General features: G+C 34.4%; 1 protein-coding gene across 5 annotated transcripts in view; it reads left to right on the top strand.

Annotated features, from left to right (window-relative positions):
* Positions 1-17094, top strand: part of KMT2E (lysine methyltransferase 2E (inactive)) — a 100154-nt gene that overhangs the window by 35106 nt on the left and 47954 nt on the right. For 4 of the 5 annotated variants that reach the window (XM_082399697.1, XM_082399699.1, XM_082399698.1 and 1 more), the window contains 3 exons: positions 11093-11207; positions 12065-12294; positions 15221-15301. In XM_082399697.1, the coding sequence (XP_082255823.1) occupies positions 11093-11207; positions 12065-12294; positions 15221-15301 (426 nt within the window). Of the gene's footprint in view, positions 1-11092; positions 11208-12064; positions 12295-12763; positions 12853-15220; positions 15302-17094 lie in introns of those variants that run through there. The other variant, XM_082399700.1, reaches the window with a different exon arrangement.

Below are 17094 nucleotides of genomic sequence, written 5' to 3'. Positions count from 1 at the left end.
GCCAAGTGAAAAGTTTCTTTCAGAATTCAGAGCTGTCTTAAACGGAAAGGTCGACTCAAAGAAGTTTGGCATGACATGTAACAAATAGAAATTAAGTGGATGAAAAGATAATTTGATGTGTATTTGGCAAATGACACCAAGTTTAGTAAGATTTTAAAGCACATTATAAGAAGGAAGCCTGCTAGAGAATTAATGGAAACTTCTTGTTGGTGGTGTAATTGATAGATCCAGGGATTATCAAGAGTTAAGTCTTCTTTCAGTAATAAAATATTTTAAAGTCATTTATTTCCACATTGTCATTGAAAGTAGCTAAGTTTCAAATGAATCTAACAGTGGTTAATGTGCTGTGTTCTGTACCTAACAAAAAATTAATGTAGGTAAATCATCAAGGTGGGTTGGTCCTGTACTTAGTATTGAAGGAATTCAAGAATAAAATTGCAGAATTATTAGTTATAATAGCAAGTTGCATAGTTTCATATCCCTTTCTTCAATAAAAAGGTTACCAGTTTGGACCCTGGGCACCTTACACTCATGAGGATCACTTTGAAACTAGACAGGGTACTACATGTTTTTCAGTGAAGCAAAGAACTGAGCAAAGGTAACTTATCAGTTACCTTGGAGAGGTAACACTCTTGGAGAGGTAGCACTTTTTACATGTTCTCATCAGGTTCAGAGCTTCTAAACCTACTGAATCTGGGAGAATTATTCACAGATTGCTCAACCTCACATTTGAAGCCCTCAGCTTTATTTTGCCATGCTGCTGCTCTGATCTTTCCTGTGGGAGAAACAAACCATTAGTGGCTCTGTGTAGTTTTTCAGGATAAAGATCATATTCCTTAGCTGGATACCCAAGGTACTTCTTGAACTGTTCCTTGCCTGACTTATCTGCCCTCATCTCTGGCCCCTTCTCTATACCTTTAACTCTTTCTGCTCTGAATTTTAGCAGTTCTTTTTAATCTGTGCTTCCTAAACTACAGTGAATGTAGATTGAGGTGCTTATTACAATATAGATTTGTGAGCCTGACCTTTAAAATTTTTGATTCATTTGGTTAAGTAGAGTTGTAAGAAATTGTAACATGCACTACTGATGAGTGTGATGCTGGTGGTCTGTTGATCATGCTTAGAGAAACATGCTTAAACACTTCTTGCTGTTGATATCTCTGACTCCATGTGTGCCTTCTGTCTGGAACATCTTCTCCATCTCTTCCACCTCTATTTCTTGGGCTTGTTAACTTATTCTTTAAAACTTACTTAAACTATTATGAATTATTATGAATGGCCCCTGTGTGTGCCTCTTTTGGCACTATTGTAATCATAGATGTACTTGTTTGTCTTTCCCATACATCAGTTTCTTGAGAAGGGCCGCTGTTACTTCTTTATTTTTTGATTTCCAGCATCTCAGTCTCTTCTACTTAGTGTGTGCTCAGATGTTTATTGAGTGAGTGAAAACTGTATTATCATAAGTTCCTTGAAGGCAGAGACAATGTCTTATCTTTATAACTCTCATAGTCCCTGGCAAACATTAGGCCCTCAGTATTTGTTTAATCAGTGCTATTCAAACTGAGGTCTGTGGTTGTAATCCCTAGGGAGCTCTGTGAGCTCTCTGAAATTTTAAAATTTTGCTATATTAATTTTTATTTTTTATTTATTTATTTATTTTTGCTATATTAATTTTGAGCTAGGAAAAAAGAGTATGTTTAGAATCATTCTGGTTGACTACCACTTAATACCAAATATTGCCATGAGATTTCAGTGCAAGGGCTTGAATTTGTGTTCAATGGTGTTGGTACACAGATCACTTAAAGATCTAGTTTAATGTAATCTTTTTCTAAATCCAAATCTACAAAGAAAAATCCCCCTCCTTCTATTATGGGGATTTGTGTATTTAATTTTGAGAAAATAAAATTTCAGCTAAATAAATAAACACTGTCTTGAAGTCTAACTGACCTGTCCATACTCCTTAAAGAGTCTACAGGCCATTTTTCCTACCTTTTGCATATGCATGAGATATCGTCTTTCTCCATCATTACTGCTTTTTTTAAAATTAAATTTTTTCAATAGAAGATCTACCTCGTTTAACATTCAAATGTTGAAATTCCTGCATATCTCTCAGAAGCATTCTCACATCTAATGAAACCTCATGATGTCACTCCTTATCTTTCCTGTTACTCAGGTAGACATGTCCTTCTCTTGAACCCTGCAGAATCTGGAGCCTAGAACGTTGACCTTTTGCAACTCCTACAAGGAGGTCTTTTTAGGTTCAACTAAACATTCAGACTTAAAAGACTATAGTACGCCATACTTGGCATTAGTCTACATGGTAAATAGGATAGGAGCCATAGCTTATCAGAGGTTAGCATCAAGTGTTCCTCTCTGTGTGAGTCTATGAAAGAGTACAGTCAGCCATCCAGGAGTTATTTTCTTGGGTTCTCAGGTGACTGGTCAGGGACAAGAAGTTAAGATCCACATTGGGCAGATGTGAAGGTGTTCCCTAATTTAGAAGCCCCATGCACCTCATAAGCCAATATTTCTTGTAACAAGCATAGGCAGAACTTCCAGGAGTCACTGCATCTTGGGGAAGTTCACATTTGTGGCATCCTTATCAAGTATTTATAATTTTCCCAGTCCAGATACAATTAATTTACCAACCAAGGATCATTTTTATTAATGTACCTAGCAGTATAGCAAATTAGCTATCAGGTTTGCAGGGGAACAGAGGCAGAAAGTTGATGAAAGATCAAGGTCTCATGCATAAGAGGAAAGAGTTTTTTTTAAGCATTTACCCATACCTTTCTTAGGGCATTACCCTATTTTTGCCTTGTATGGGGGTTTTTGTATACCTGTCTCTTTTTGCTAACCCTGCCATTCCTTCCACGATCGGAAACTGAGGAGAGGGGTGTGAGTAGGTTTTATATATCTTTCTATCCTGTCTAGAATCTAACAAGTTACTTTACGTATTGAACATCATCATAGAACTATTTGTTGAATTACAGTTTGTGTGCTCCTTTGATTGTAAGGTAAATACACACAAGAAAAACCCAGAAAAATTCTATAAGTGGGATTTATCATAGATTTATAGATCAGTAGATCTGTAATTCTGTAGATCTATAGATCAATAGATTTATCATCTATTTATCATAGATGGAAACAAAGTATAGGAATAAACTTTCTGGATGGAGTGGCCTAAACTGTGGTGTCCTCCTCCAGCATTATTAGGGTTGCTCTGTTTTAATGTCTATATGACTTCTTTGGAATAGGGACTGTATAATGCATCTCCAGATTCATTCTTTCATGTACTGAAAGCTTATGTTAATGGTGATAAGATATAGATTTGAGAAGACTGTGAGTCAGCAGAAAATGGCAGATGCTTCACTATAAGCAGGGACAGAAATATCAATACTAAGATAAGATCATTTCTTGACTTTGTATAGTAAACTATGTCAAGAGAGTCCAGCAAAGTGATGATCATCATGAGATTATCATCTCTTTGTACAGGGTATATTATACTCATGGCTGTCGTACCCTGCCTTTCTGTCTGCCACATATTATTGAAGAAATAAATGGATCTGAGGAAACATAAATGATCACCAGGGCTTAAGGGGCATGTTATGTGAAGATTGTTCATAAGTTTGAGACCTGTGTATTGAGAAACATGAGAGTTCAGTGGAGGTAGGAGTGAACCTATCTGTATGGATAGGTTCTTAGTCACTTAACATAAAACATAAAAACTAGGGGGTGCCTTTAAGAGTTTTAAAGAGAGGAATAAAATAAAGTATTCCCGTACAAAATTTTTGAATAAAATAGTCACTTCTCTTTAAGGAGCTCATATACTGCTCCTTGGTTTAACATGTTGGATATTCTTTTCTTTTTTTTTTTTTATGGCCGTGCCCTGTGGCATATGGTATCTTAGTTCCTTGACCAGGAATTGAACCTGCACTCCCTGCATTGGAAGCACGGAGTCTTAACCACTGGATTGCCAGGGAAGTCCCAACATGTTGGATATTAGATTGTGTGAAAAATGTATCTAATATATTATATCAGATTGTGTTAATCTACATAAACCTTACATATGTATATTAAGTATTCCACGAAAATTAGCTTCATTTTTCATTGACATGCTTAAGGCTTAACATACCTCTATATAGCCCTTTTAAAAACCTTTTAAACCAAAAACTTTAGAAATATTCATTTTAAAACAGTCTAAACATTTAAAAAATCTCTGCTGCCAGTGATAGTGATTCCTTGCTTATTAGCTTTTGTGTTGAAATTAGGAATGTTTTAAGCAGTGATTGGAATTAAAACTAGAACATTAATCTCATTCTGTTGTTACACCATTTTCTATTTCCTATTTTGTTTGTGGTAAATAACCTTTACTATAGTAATTGGTCCTTGCCTCCTGGAGCGTATAATGTCATTAAAAGAGATAAGGAAAGTAAGTATGGAAAAGTGATGTATGTATATTGCTTTGTGTGTTCATGTTAGATTAGTAATACGTATGTGTATGTGTGTGTGTGTGTGTGTATATATATATATATACACACACACACACACACACAGTGTAGGAATAAAACATTTTGCTGGTTAATGTTCTGAATCACCAACCTAGAATTTTAAAACTTTATTATATCAATATTACATGTTCATGATTACTAATTACATTTCTTGGTATAAAGTTTAGTCTTTTGCTATGTAAAAAACTGTGGTGTATATGGACTCAACTCTAAGAAAATATGTATTAAAAATCTGCTTTACAAAAGGATAGCAAAGGCACTTATTTCAATCTAATTTAGGGAGTTATGGGACTGTACTTTAAAAATAAACTTTATGGGGCTTCCCTGGTGGCGCAGTGATTAAGAATCCGCCTGCCAATGAAGGGACCTGTGTTCGATCCCTGGTCCGGGAAGATCCCACATTCTGCGGAGCAGGTAAGCCTGTGCGCCACAACTACTGAGCCTGTGCTCTAGAGCCCGCGAGCCACAACTACAGAGCCCGCGTGCTGCAACTACTGAAGCCCACGCGCCTAGAGCCCGTGCTCCGCAACAAGAGAAGCCACCGCAATGAGAAGCCCGCGCACCGTGACGAAGAGTAGCCCCCGCTCGCAGCAAGTAGAGAAAGCCTGCGAGCAGCAGCAAAGACCCAACACAGCCAAAAATAAAAATAAAATAAATAAATTTATTAAATAAATAAAAATAAACTTTATAAGGACTTTAGCACATATTTAGAGCTCAATAAATATTTACTAAGTGATTTAAATATCAGTAAGGTTTTGATACCTTGCAAATTTAGTGATTTATTTAAAATAGGTCTAGTTAAACTTACACTTAGAACTTTACTGCAATTGAATTATTGTGGATTTAAGGTTTTAAAATAATTTAAAAGCAACTTCAGACTGAATATTCATAGTTAGATTGAGAGGCATTTCTGAATACATGAGTATGTTACATATTTATAATACACTACAGTTGAGAAAAATACATTTTCACATCCTCTGTGTCATTTGAGTTTCATCCATATTTCTGGGGACAGGGTGAAGCAGGTAATTTTATCCCCACTTTACAAATAAAAAACTCAGGTTCAGGAAGGTGCATACTGTACCTGTACCCATTTAATGGCCAGCATTAGACGTGTAAGTCCCAATTCCATGTTCTTCCTACTGGATAAAACTTGTTAATTTTGATGGAGTTTGGGAGAGAAAATAATAAATGCATATGGGAAGATGGTTGACAGCATATGAAAATATTACATGAAAAGTAATAAATTAACAGTATAGCAAATAAGTGCTATAGGAATCTGTAGGATTTATAAAATTATGAGTTGAAGCAGTCACAAAAGTGCTCCTTAAGGAGTACCTGAAGTGAGTCTTGAGGACTGTGTTGAAATTAAGAAGTAAGGGTTAAGAGAGATTCCCCAGATAGAGGCTTAGAAATAGATGGCGAGGACGTCTTCCTGAGTTGGGAGGAAGTATACCATTCTTATAGTTACCTATTTTATATAGGACAGTATATGTAAGATAAAAGGCTTGGGGAACTTCAAAAAAAAAAGAAAAACCTTTTTAGTAGGGAAATACAAAAATATGTACAGTAGTAGGGAGAATAGTATAATAACCTCAGGTGGCCATTACTCAGCTTCAGCAGTATTCAAAGTTTTGCCAGTCTTGTTTCATGTATCCCATAGTTTTGAAGATTTTTAAAGCATATCCCCACATCAGTTTAACTATGTATACTTCAGTATGTATCACTAACACAGAAGGACTTTTTTTTAAAACCACAATACTATTATCTCATATAGCAAAATTAATACTTCCTTAATATATAATACCAAGTTCATCTTCAGATTTCTTTCACTTGTCTCAAAACTGTCTTTCTGTAATTGGCGTGTTCAGATTGGCTCCAGACAAGATCCACACATTGTATTTGATTGAAATGTCTCTTGAATCATTTTTTTATCTGGAACAACCCTTTAAATTGTGTTTTTCCTCATACTATATAAGAAACTGGATCATTTGGCCTACAGAAGTTTCAGTATTCTGTATTTGGCTCTTTTCTTCCTTTTGGCATCATGTAATATTCCACTTTCCCCATATTTCTGATAAACTGATATTTAGATAAAGAGATGTGATTAGCTTCAGATTTTTTTTTTCTTCCCTCTCTCTTCTTTCATATTTCTTTTTCAGCATTAGACTTTTTATGTGGGACTTTATATTTTCTATTGCATAATATTAGAAGAAGCACATAAAAACTTAGTTGTCTAACTTCCAGTGATGTTAAGAATGATCAAGAAGTTCAGGTGTTGTCAGCCTTATCTGTCCATCATCTTTAAACTTTCAAGGTTTTAGCATCCATGGTTATCTGTTGCCGAAATCCATTATCTCTCGAAGGTAGCAGATTGGTAATTTTTCTAATTTGATCATTCCTTCTGCATTTATTAGCTTTTAGAGAACTTCTAAAAGAAGCAGTCAGTATTGACTTAGTTAATAAGAGAGCACACTTCTTATTTCAGTTTTAGAGCCAGTTGCTTATTATAATATCTTTTTCTGCATTTGAGTTTCTCTACCTATGGGAAACAGAATTCAAAGTTTTGAAAACTATAATTCAGGTCATATTGATCATTTGACCATATCTTATTGCTTATACATTAGGAATACTTTACCTGTTTTTGTTTTTTTTTTTTAAACATTGTGGACATTTTGAATTCCCAAACTAGAGAATGATTATCCTTTAGGAAGTTTCACATGGATAAAGATCATCTTTTTGACAATGATCAATGTTTCAGTGATTTAAGAACACATACAAAACAATATATGAATGAATACAAATAATCACACTCTCTCTGAAAAGTGACATCACAGTTATGTAAGTGAAATCTTATTTGTCTGCAGGATGAACACCACCATGGTTAATGTTTTGATACGTAATTATTTATAAAAATATTATACTAATGTAGTTTCTCGATGGTAAATGTTATACCTGTGTATTAACTTGGCATTTATGTGACAATATAAATTGGCTAAACAGAGCCCTGAAGCAACTATTTACACAAAAACTTATTATTGCATGTTATCTCTTTAGCCCTGCAGTTCAAAATTTACTAAAGCTTTATGGTAACATTACAGGAGATTTTGAGGAAAACTCCTGTAACCATAATATAGTGATTTTTGTTACCATGAGTTCTTGCTGTGCTATTGTCTATATGTAAATATGGTAGGTTGCTCAGATTTAATCATTATCTATTGATTGGACATTTAAATGATTTCTAGTCTTATATCTAGTTTTATGAATAGTATTACAAAGAACATCTCAATTCTGCAGGTCGTTATTTAGTGGGAATTACTTTCTTAGGATAAATTTCCAAAAATGGGGTTACTGGATCTAAAGGATGTTTGACTTTTGATATTTGTCACAAAGTTGTTTTCAGATTCACTGTGTGTTTTGAGGATGTTTAGCACCATGGGACTTCTTAGGGAACATTTCTAAGGATGTCGTGTCCTTTTTTTTTGTTTGTTTTTTTGTCTTTTTTTGTCTTTCTTTTTAATACTATCTTACAGTTTGGAAAAATCCTTAAAATATGTCAACCCTTTTTTTTTTTTTTTTTTAACAATTGTTACCTTCTTTTTAAAATTACTTTTATTAAGTAGCAGCATTAGAAATGAGGATCTTGATGAAGTATTTCTGCCTTCTTGCGTTGCCAACTTGTTAGTATTTACAACTTTAAGTTTTTATTTTTTATTATTAAAGTATAGTTGATTTACAGTGTGGTGCTAATTTCTGCTGTACAGCAAAGTGACTCAGTTATACACATATATACATTCTTTTTTATATTCTTTTCCATTATGGTTTATCCTAGGAGATTAGATATAGTTTCCTGTCCTATGCAGTAGGACCATGTTGTTTATCCATTCTAAATGTAATAGTTTTCATCTACTAACCCCAAACTTTCAGTCCATCCCTCTCCCTCCCCCCTCCCCCTTGGCAACCACAAGTCTGTTCTCTATGTCTGTGAGTCTGTTTCTGTTTTGTAGAAAGGTTCATTTGTGCCATATTTTAAATTCCACATATAAGTGATATCATACGGTATTTGTCTTTCTCTTTCTGACTTACTTCACATAGTATGATAATCTCTAGTTACATCCAAGTTGCTACAAATGGCATTATTTTGTTCTTTTTTTATGGCTGAGTAGTATTCCATTGTATATATGTTCCACATCTTATTTATCTGTTCATCTGTTGGTGGACATTTAGGTTGTTTCTGTGTCTTGGCTATTGTGAATAGTGCTGTATAGCTTTAATTTGAATCATGAGGTTATGCAAAGGATTTGTGGCTTGTTTACATGCTTGAATTTATCTATATTTGCACTGAAAGTCTTATTTTTTTAATTGCCAACCATTATCTACTCCAAAATACAAAATTCTTGCCACACTCTAAATTCCTAAGAGTGAATCTTTCTATAATGGCCACAGTTCCTACATCTTGCTTTAATAACAGGTCAGGAATTGCTAAAACCCCACCCCATTTCTTCTCTCTATGTATTTTTAAAAGAATTTTACAGGAATCAATATTGTAATCAAAGGTAGTTTGGCAGTATGTATTGATTTTATGTGCATTTACCCTTTTGTTCAGCATTTCTGCCTTCAGGAATCCATGTTGTAGAAATGTTGCCATGTAAGCAGAAAACAGTGTATAGAAGGGTGTACAATTTCAGTGATACCTTTAACCCTGAAAAATAGAAACAATTTAAACATCTACCAAAAGGGAATTTGTTAAATAAACTATGGTACATTCATATAATGAAATAATCAGTTATTACCAAAAATAAGGTAGATATGTGTTGACACTGAAAGATTGAAAAAGCAAATTGTGAATACATATTGTACATTCTCATTTTTTTAAAAAAAACGACTGTTAGATGTATTTATGGATAGACAAATTTAGAGGGGGATACATGGCATCTTAACATGGGTGTGTCAGGTTTGGATGAAGACATGATCGTTCACTTTCTTATGTACTTCTGTTTTAAAGTTTGTACAATGAGCATGTATTAATTTTGGAATTAAGAAACATTTTTTTTTAAAAGATTAAGCAAGTAAAATTATTTTTTTTTATTTTTTTGTTTGTTTATTTATTTATTTATGGCTGTGTTGGGCCTTTCGTTTCTGTGCGAGGGCTTTCTCTAGTTGTGGCAAGCGGGGGCCACTCTTCATCGCGGTGCGCGGGCCTCTCACTATCGCGGCCTCTCTTGTTGTGGAGCACAGGCTCCAGGCCAGTAATTGTGGCTCACGGGCCCAGCTGCTCCGCGGCCTGTGGGATCTTCCCAGACCAGGGCTCGAACCCGTGTCCCCTGCATTGGCAGGCAGACTCTCAACCACTGCGCCACCAGGGAAGCCCTAAGCAAGTAAAGTTTTAACATAACATAGATAATAGGTGAGTACTGGTTTTCTAAATATTCAGAACATTTTGCACACTTCTCTTTTGTAATCTCCTTCAGAACCACTTGACCTCAGTTTGTGCCTCCTCTCTCTACTGATTTTAGCACACTGGATCCCAAGCAGCAGTCACTTAGAGCAAAATTGAGGCTTTGTGCAGGGGATGAGTGAAGGGGGGCAGTATATCAAGAAGTAATTGACAATAGAAATTTGACCAATTAGATTGTAACTGCATTAAGAAGCCTTAAACCATGAAGAGTGCAAGTAGTACTAAATTCTAAGGGAAGGTTTTGAATAAGAGGTAGCATAAGGGTTATGAAAAAATCATCTCAAAGGGTGGCTTTGGTAAGAATAAAGGCACAGAAATGAGTCATGTTGTGTGTGTGCAAGGGAGCAATTAATTTCAGTGTGAAGTGCCCTCAGAAGTAGGTTCACTACCACATTGATCAATAGGAATTATCAGGCTAGGGCTCAGGAGGATTGATACAAGTGAAGAATTTGGGGAAGTGATGAATGTAAAATGCTAGGCCAGGGAATTTATAAGTCAACCACAGCGGTGAGTTGTTACTCTCAGTTGTATCAGTGGTTGGTCAGGTCATCATCATTTGGCCATTATCAGGCCAGAACTGCTGATCTTACACTACCATAGGCTGCTAGTTACAGTTTTTTCATAAGCAAACCTTGATTCATTGTGAGGTTTCCTGTTCCTTAGCTTTTCTGATATTTCCAAGGTTTTGTTATACCTTGACACACTAACACATACATGAAGCTTTGACATTGAAATGTATACCTCACATTCAAATTGGGGTCCATATGGATTCAGTATGTCCTTAGTCTTGTTTAAATTATTTCTACCACTTTTCTCCATCCTGTGCATAGTGTCCCCAGTGCCACTGAGTATATTAAGTAATGTTTAATCTCTACTAATTTTTTTTAATGATAGGGAAACTATATCTGAACTTGAAGGGGGGACATTTATTGTACTTAATTAAAAGTTTTTTTTAAGGACGCAGACTCTATATAGGATATATCATATCCACAGGGTGTCTTTGTTTTAGACATTTTAAAGACATTTTATTTGATAGCCAATAAAATAAGTGCTTATAATTTTAAATAGATTGAAAGGAAAAAAATCTATGGAATTCTCTTTGATGCAACTTTTTTCCCTCCAGACCAGAATCTGTAGAAGCTAGCCCTGTGGTAGTTGAGAAATCCAACAGTTATCCCCACCAGTTATATACCAGCAGCTCGCATCATTCACACAGTTACATTGGTCTGCCCTATGCGGTAAGTGTCAAACATTTCTCTGGAAGGGTATGTTTTATATCTCTATATAAATCTATGTATATTTTTTATATCTAGAGATTGAAAGTTGATGTGTGTGGTATTGTGCCTAAAACTGAATATTTAAAAAACAGACTTGTTTTATACTATCTAAACAATTAGGTATGTAATTCGTAGTTTAGTTTTTTCATTGATCTAATTATATTTATTCAAGGGATTAAAATTCTGTAAGAGGAATTCCCTAAAAGTTTTTATATTATTATTATTTGGTTTTTTTATGCTATTAATAGTTTAGTATTATAATTCTTTACCTTCTCTATAAAAAGACTGTAGATAGAATTGTACTATCTACTGTTGATTCTAAATTATATAGTGATTATATAGTTACCATTTATTTAGCACTTATATGTCAGGCTCTGTGCTAAGCATTTTTGCATATATTATCTAATTTAATCTTCAAAAACAACCTCATAAGATAGGTATAATTTTCATCCCCATTTCATAGCTGAGAAAATGAAAGCTTGTCTAAGCTAACTTATTCAATGTTGCCAAAACTTTAAAAATCCCTACTGTATACTTTATAGTGATAATATGTCTTCTGTAATTGTTTTTGTTATTCTTTAGCTTCCAGTTTCCTGAGTTTTTTTTTTTTTAACCATTATTCTCACATCTTGCATTGTGAAGGTGACCAAGGTTCTATATCTAGTTTCACCAAGTCATTATTTTAAAGGTATTAAAGAAGAAGTGGGCCAATTTCATCTCTCTCAAATATTTAAATTAAGGATTGAATTTTACTTAAGTTGCTTAGTTTGTATTGTTATTGAAATTACATTGTGCTGTATTTGTGATTAATTCTCCAGGACCATAATTATGGTGCTCGTCCTCCTCCAACACCTCCGGCTTCCCCTCCTCCATCAGTTCTTATTAGCAAAAATGAAGTAGGCATATTTACCACTCCTAATTTTGATGAAACTTCCAGTGCTACTACAATCAGCACATCTGAGGATGGAAGTTATGGTACTGATGTAACCAGGTGCATATGTGGTTTTACACATGATGATGGATACATGATCTGTTGTGACAAATGCAGGTAAAATGTTTCATGCCATTTGCTTATTTTTCTTGAATGCTGCTAACCTTTGTGATTGTTAATGTTGGAAAAAATAAAGTGACTTTTGAAGGAATTGATAAATGCATTTTTTAAGTGATACTTTTGCTACTGTCAGTGCAGTGTGTTTTGCTCCTAGGAAAAGCCCCTATGGGAAAAAAGCTATCCTAGAGTTTTTCTTAGAAATCCTCGTTGTTAATTGAGTAATAGGCAATCAGTTCTGAACTTTATTCATACAGAATCACATCTCTCTTTTTACTCATTCGGTAGTAATACAACTACATAAAGTAGACAAGACAGAAATGAGAGGAGAATTGAGTCCTGTGTATTTCCTTTGGAATTATTTGTGCTGTATAGTCAACTGTGATTTTCCAGTTTGGGGGAATTATACATTTTGATTGATGTTTGTTTGACCTGACTCTCTCACCTCCTTTTGACTTGAACCTTGCAGCACTCTGGAGTCTCCTTGAACCAGAACCACAGTCTCCCCTCCCCCAACCCTGGTTCAACCACCAAGAAAGGCCTCCTCCCCTAGAGAAGGTGTGATTGGGAGAGAAAGTGGGGTTTTGTTTTCTTTCTTTTTTTTTTTTTTTCCTGGTGGGAGGGAGTTGGGGAGGATGGAGAGGGAACAGTAGGATTTCAACCTGAAAGTTACTGAGTCCGTCCCCTGCATAGGCTGGGAAGCAGAGAACATTTAAGCAATGTACTGTAGAGGATAAGAAAGTTTGATAGTTTACAGAATGTCCTGGATCTGGTCTTAAGGCATAGCTTCATCATTTTATTTGAAATAGTACTCATATTTGAATGTGAGTGTAAAAATGCATTGTTGAGCCACATAGAAATTACTTTGCATTATTTGTAATCTTGTTCCCATCTATTAAGTTAGGTGATTAGGAGTGGGATGTTATTGATATAAACATGCAGTTAGGTTATATATGAAAAAGTTGATTTACCTTTGCCAAAAAGGGGGAAAATTAGTCTTAAGTGGAATGTGAAATTTGATGTTATTTTTATGGGAAGTTGTAATATTAATGCTTTGAGTTAATTTTAATAATAAAAATATATCGTGATGCTTTCTCAAATTTAAAAATAAACTTATGGTACATACTATTACCATAAGCAATCACCTCAGTGAGCTTATTCAGGAGGTGAATTTAAAAACTAAGAAAATAACTTCTCTGATAACTTGTTTTTCTCATTATTTTTTAATTAGCTACTTATTAGCAAATCTGAATTCATATTTTAACCAATCATATAAAATAGCTTTCTCATTGCTGATTTTGTCTTATGTGATAAATTACATACCATTGGACAATTTTTTTTTTAACATCTTTACTGGAGTATAATTGCTTTACAATAATATTTTTATTTTAATGCATAATCTAAAGTGTTTTTGTTTTGATTAATTACAATGATCTATATATAATATAGAATTATATCTATTAGAAAAGAGTGAAATAGTCCTTAGGACTTATACCTATCTACAAATTCTTGAAGGACCAGTTCATGTATTTTGGATTATTCAAGGTATTTGCTTTTTAGCAACTGCTCTATTTGTTATGAATTTATTTTTTGTTATTCTGCTTTTCTACTGCTTAACCTGTAGTATGCTACAAGGCTTAATCTTTTTTCCTCTATTCTTGTTTTACATTGCCTCTATATATTTTCATGTACCTACTGCCCATACTCATCTCTTTCAAGTTTGACATCTAGAGCTCTGATTATTTATTCATTCTCTAGTTTTATTTCTTCTGTGGTCTGCATGACATTATTACTTAGCCCCCAGATTTAACCTAATTTGTTATTCTGACTCTCCATGTCAGGTGCTCTGCTTTTCTTTTAAACTTTTTCCCCTACATCTTTGATACATAGTCCATTACCTTTCACATTCTACCAGTTCTTGTCCCAACATCCTCAGTTAAGAAGTAAAGAGCAAGATCATAGCAGTTAACTCAGTAGCTATATATTAAAAGTAGCTCATTATTATATAAGGGATAATTAAGACTGTTTTTAGAAACAGGCATATATATCAACTTTAGACCAATTAAAGTCTTGGCAATAAAATGCAAAATAATAGCATTGAGAAATTTGCCTCAAGTTGGTCCATGTATTACATTAAAAGTAGAGTTCATAATAGGTTTAGTCTCTATCTTCATGAAATGACTCTTGGATTCTTTAACTTCATTTTCTGCCATCATTCTAGTTCTTTCTGTTCTTTAACTTAGATCTGGAATGTTGGAAAAGCCTCTTAGTTGATTTTTATGCTTCCAGTTTCTTAACTTCTTTGAATTAACACTGTATACCATCAAAGCAACCTCTAGTTGTTACCTGTTGCCAGTTAGAGGAATGCTCCGCAAATCCTGACATTCCAGGTGTATATAATCTGACTGCATTTTACTAATTCAGTTTTATCCCCCTCTGTTCCTCAAAATGAACATTCTTCTTAAGATATATTAACTGCCTTCTGGCTGTTGCTCCCGGTATCTGTCTACTTGAGAAAATGTTGCTATAATGAGGTCTTTTCTTCCTAATTTCCCAAATGAGGTTCTCTTCAAGTCCATTATTCTCCAGGATTCTTTTCCCATTAATTCCAAGCATTGTGGACATCTCCAGTTTGTGATTTCTAATAATATTTGTAATGTATACCTTTTACATTTTTAAATTATATTTGCTTTAGAAATTTATATCATATATATAATATCCTATATTTGTCCTCTTATTTTTGCATCTCAAAGTTTTATCTTCCCGAGGACATATTTCTATGAATTCTTCACATTCCCTTTTACACTGCTAAACTCAAAGTAGGCACTTATTAACTGATAGTTAAATGGAATATCAAATCTTAATTTAAGGATGGTTTAAATAATATTTTATATGTTCTGCTTTTTTTTTTTTTCCCTTTTTAAAGTGTTTGGCAACATATTGACTGCATGGGGATTGACAGGCAGCATATTCCTGATACATATCTTTGTGAACGTTGTCAGCCTAGGTAAGTTGTACATACAATAAAATTGCCAGTAATTTTACTGAGGTAATCTTTAGTTATTAGAAATTTATGCATGAATTCTAGATTAAACAATTAATGGATACTGTATTTCATCAAATCTAAGATGGAAGAAGTTTCCTTTCTATGGTTTGGTTTGTTTTTTGGGTTTTTTTCTTTTTCCATTCTGACATCTCTAAAATCAAGAAGAATCTTTCCATTGATAACGTGTCATGGTTTATTTTCTAGGGTTTTTAATGATGCATAAAATAATAGCGCATTTTTTAAGTGATGACATCTTTTTTTCGGTGGACTGCAAATTATGTTAAAAAGTTACTAGAAGGACATTTCGTTAGTTACAGAATTTTGCAGGGCTTATACTATCATTCTGCCTGTTGGCAGTAATGTGTTTTCTTCCCATTTCTTTTTTGTGCTTTTTTAAAAAAATCTTTTTTAATGGACATTTCAAACCTATATAAAAGTGATAGTGTACAGAACCTGCATGTTTCCACCACCCAGCTTCAACAATTGTCAATAATCTTTTTTCATTTACATTACTGTGTATTTTTCTCCTTCACATATTGTTTTAATGCAAATCCCAAATATATTATTTCATTCATAGGTATCCTTATGTATTTCAGTATGTATGTATTTGTGTATGTGTATTTCAGTATGTATCTATAAAAGAATTCTTTAACAAAACTCTATAACCACAAAACGATTATTATATTGATACATGCAATAAAATCTATTACATCCAGCCATTCTTAAAGTATTGATTGGTTGCTATACATCTCTTTTAAGTCTCTAGTAATCTAAAGCTACACCCCTTACCCCACCTACCCCAGTCTCCTTTGCAGTGTGTTTCTTTAAGGGACTGAATTGTTTATCCTGGTGAGTTTGCCAATTGCATTATCATGATTTAACAGATTTCTCTCTATAGATATTTCTGTAAATAGGTGTGTGATTAGATTTAGGTCCCTTTTTTTTTTTTGGGTAAGACTTTCATACACTGTGTTCTATCAGGTGATACATCTTTTAATATCTGAATGGGACCCATTGATGGTTATTTTTAAGATCCATTAATTTATTAGGGGTTGCAAATTAATGACATGTTAATTCTATTGCTTATCACTTATTAGCTGGACTATTTCTGTAGAATGTAGAAAACTTCCCCATATTAACTGTTCAGTTCTCTTAAGGTATATTTCACTGAGGAAAGGCAGGATAAATGCTTGTTGATTTGTAGCCTTTATCAGTTTTTAGAATAATGAAAAGAATTTTAATTGTCATTATGAAGTCAGGGATTTAAACATATTGGATATCAGTCTGTTGCAGTTATTCCTTTCTTTTTAAATATTTATTTGGTTGCATAGGGTCTTAGTTGCGGCAGGCGGGCTCCTTAGTTGCAGCATGTGGGCTCCTTAGTTGTGGCACGCAGGCTGCTTAGTTGTGGCTCACGGGCTTCTTAGTTGCAGCTCGCCAGCTCCTTAGTTGTGGCTTGTCGGCTCCTTAGTTGTGGCACGCAGGCTCCTTAGTTGTGGCATGCAAACTCTTAGTTGCAGCATGCATGTGGGACCTAGTTCCCTGACCAGGGATCGAACCTGGGCCCCCTGCATTGGGAGCATGGAGTCTTATCCACTGTACTACCAGGGAAGTCCCTATTATCTTTTTTTTTTTTTGGCTGTGTTGGGTCTTCGTTGCTGCGTGCGGGCTTTCTCTAGTTGCGGTGAGCAGGGGCTACTCTTCATTGCAGTACGTGGGCTTCTCATTGCAGTGCACGGGCTCTAGGCACACAG

Source organism: Balaenoptera borealis (assembly GCF_965194805.1).
Source record: "Balaenoptera borealis genome assembly, chromosome: 7".
NCBI lineage: Eukaryota > Metazoa > Chordata > Mammalia > Artiodactyla > Balaenopteridae > Balaenoptera > Balaenoptera borealis.
Note: the sequence above shows the minus strand (reverse complement) of the source record. Positions and strands in the feature narration are given on the sequence as shown.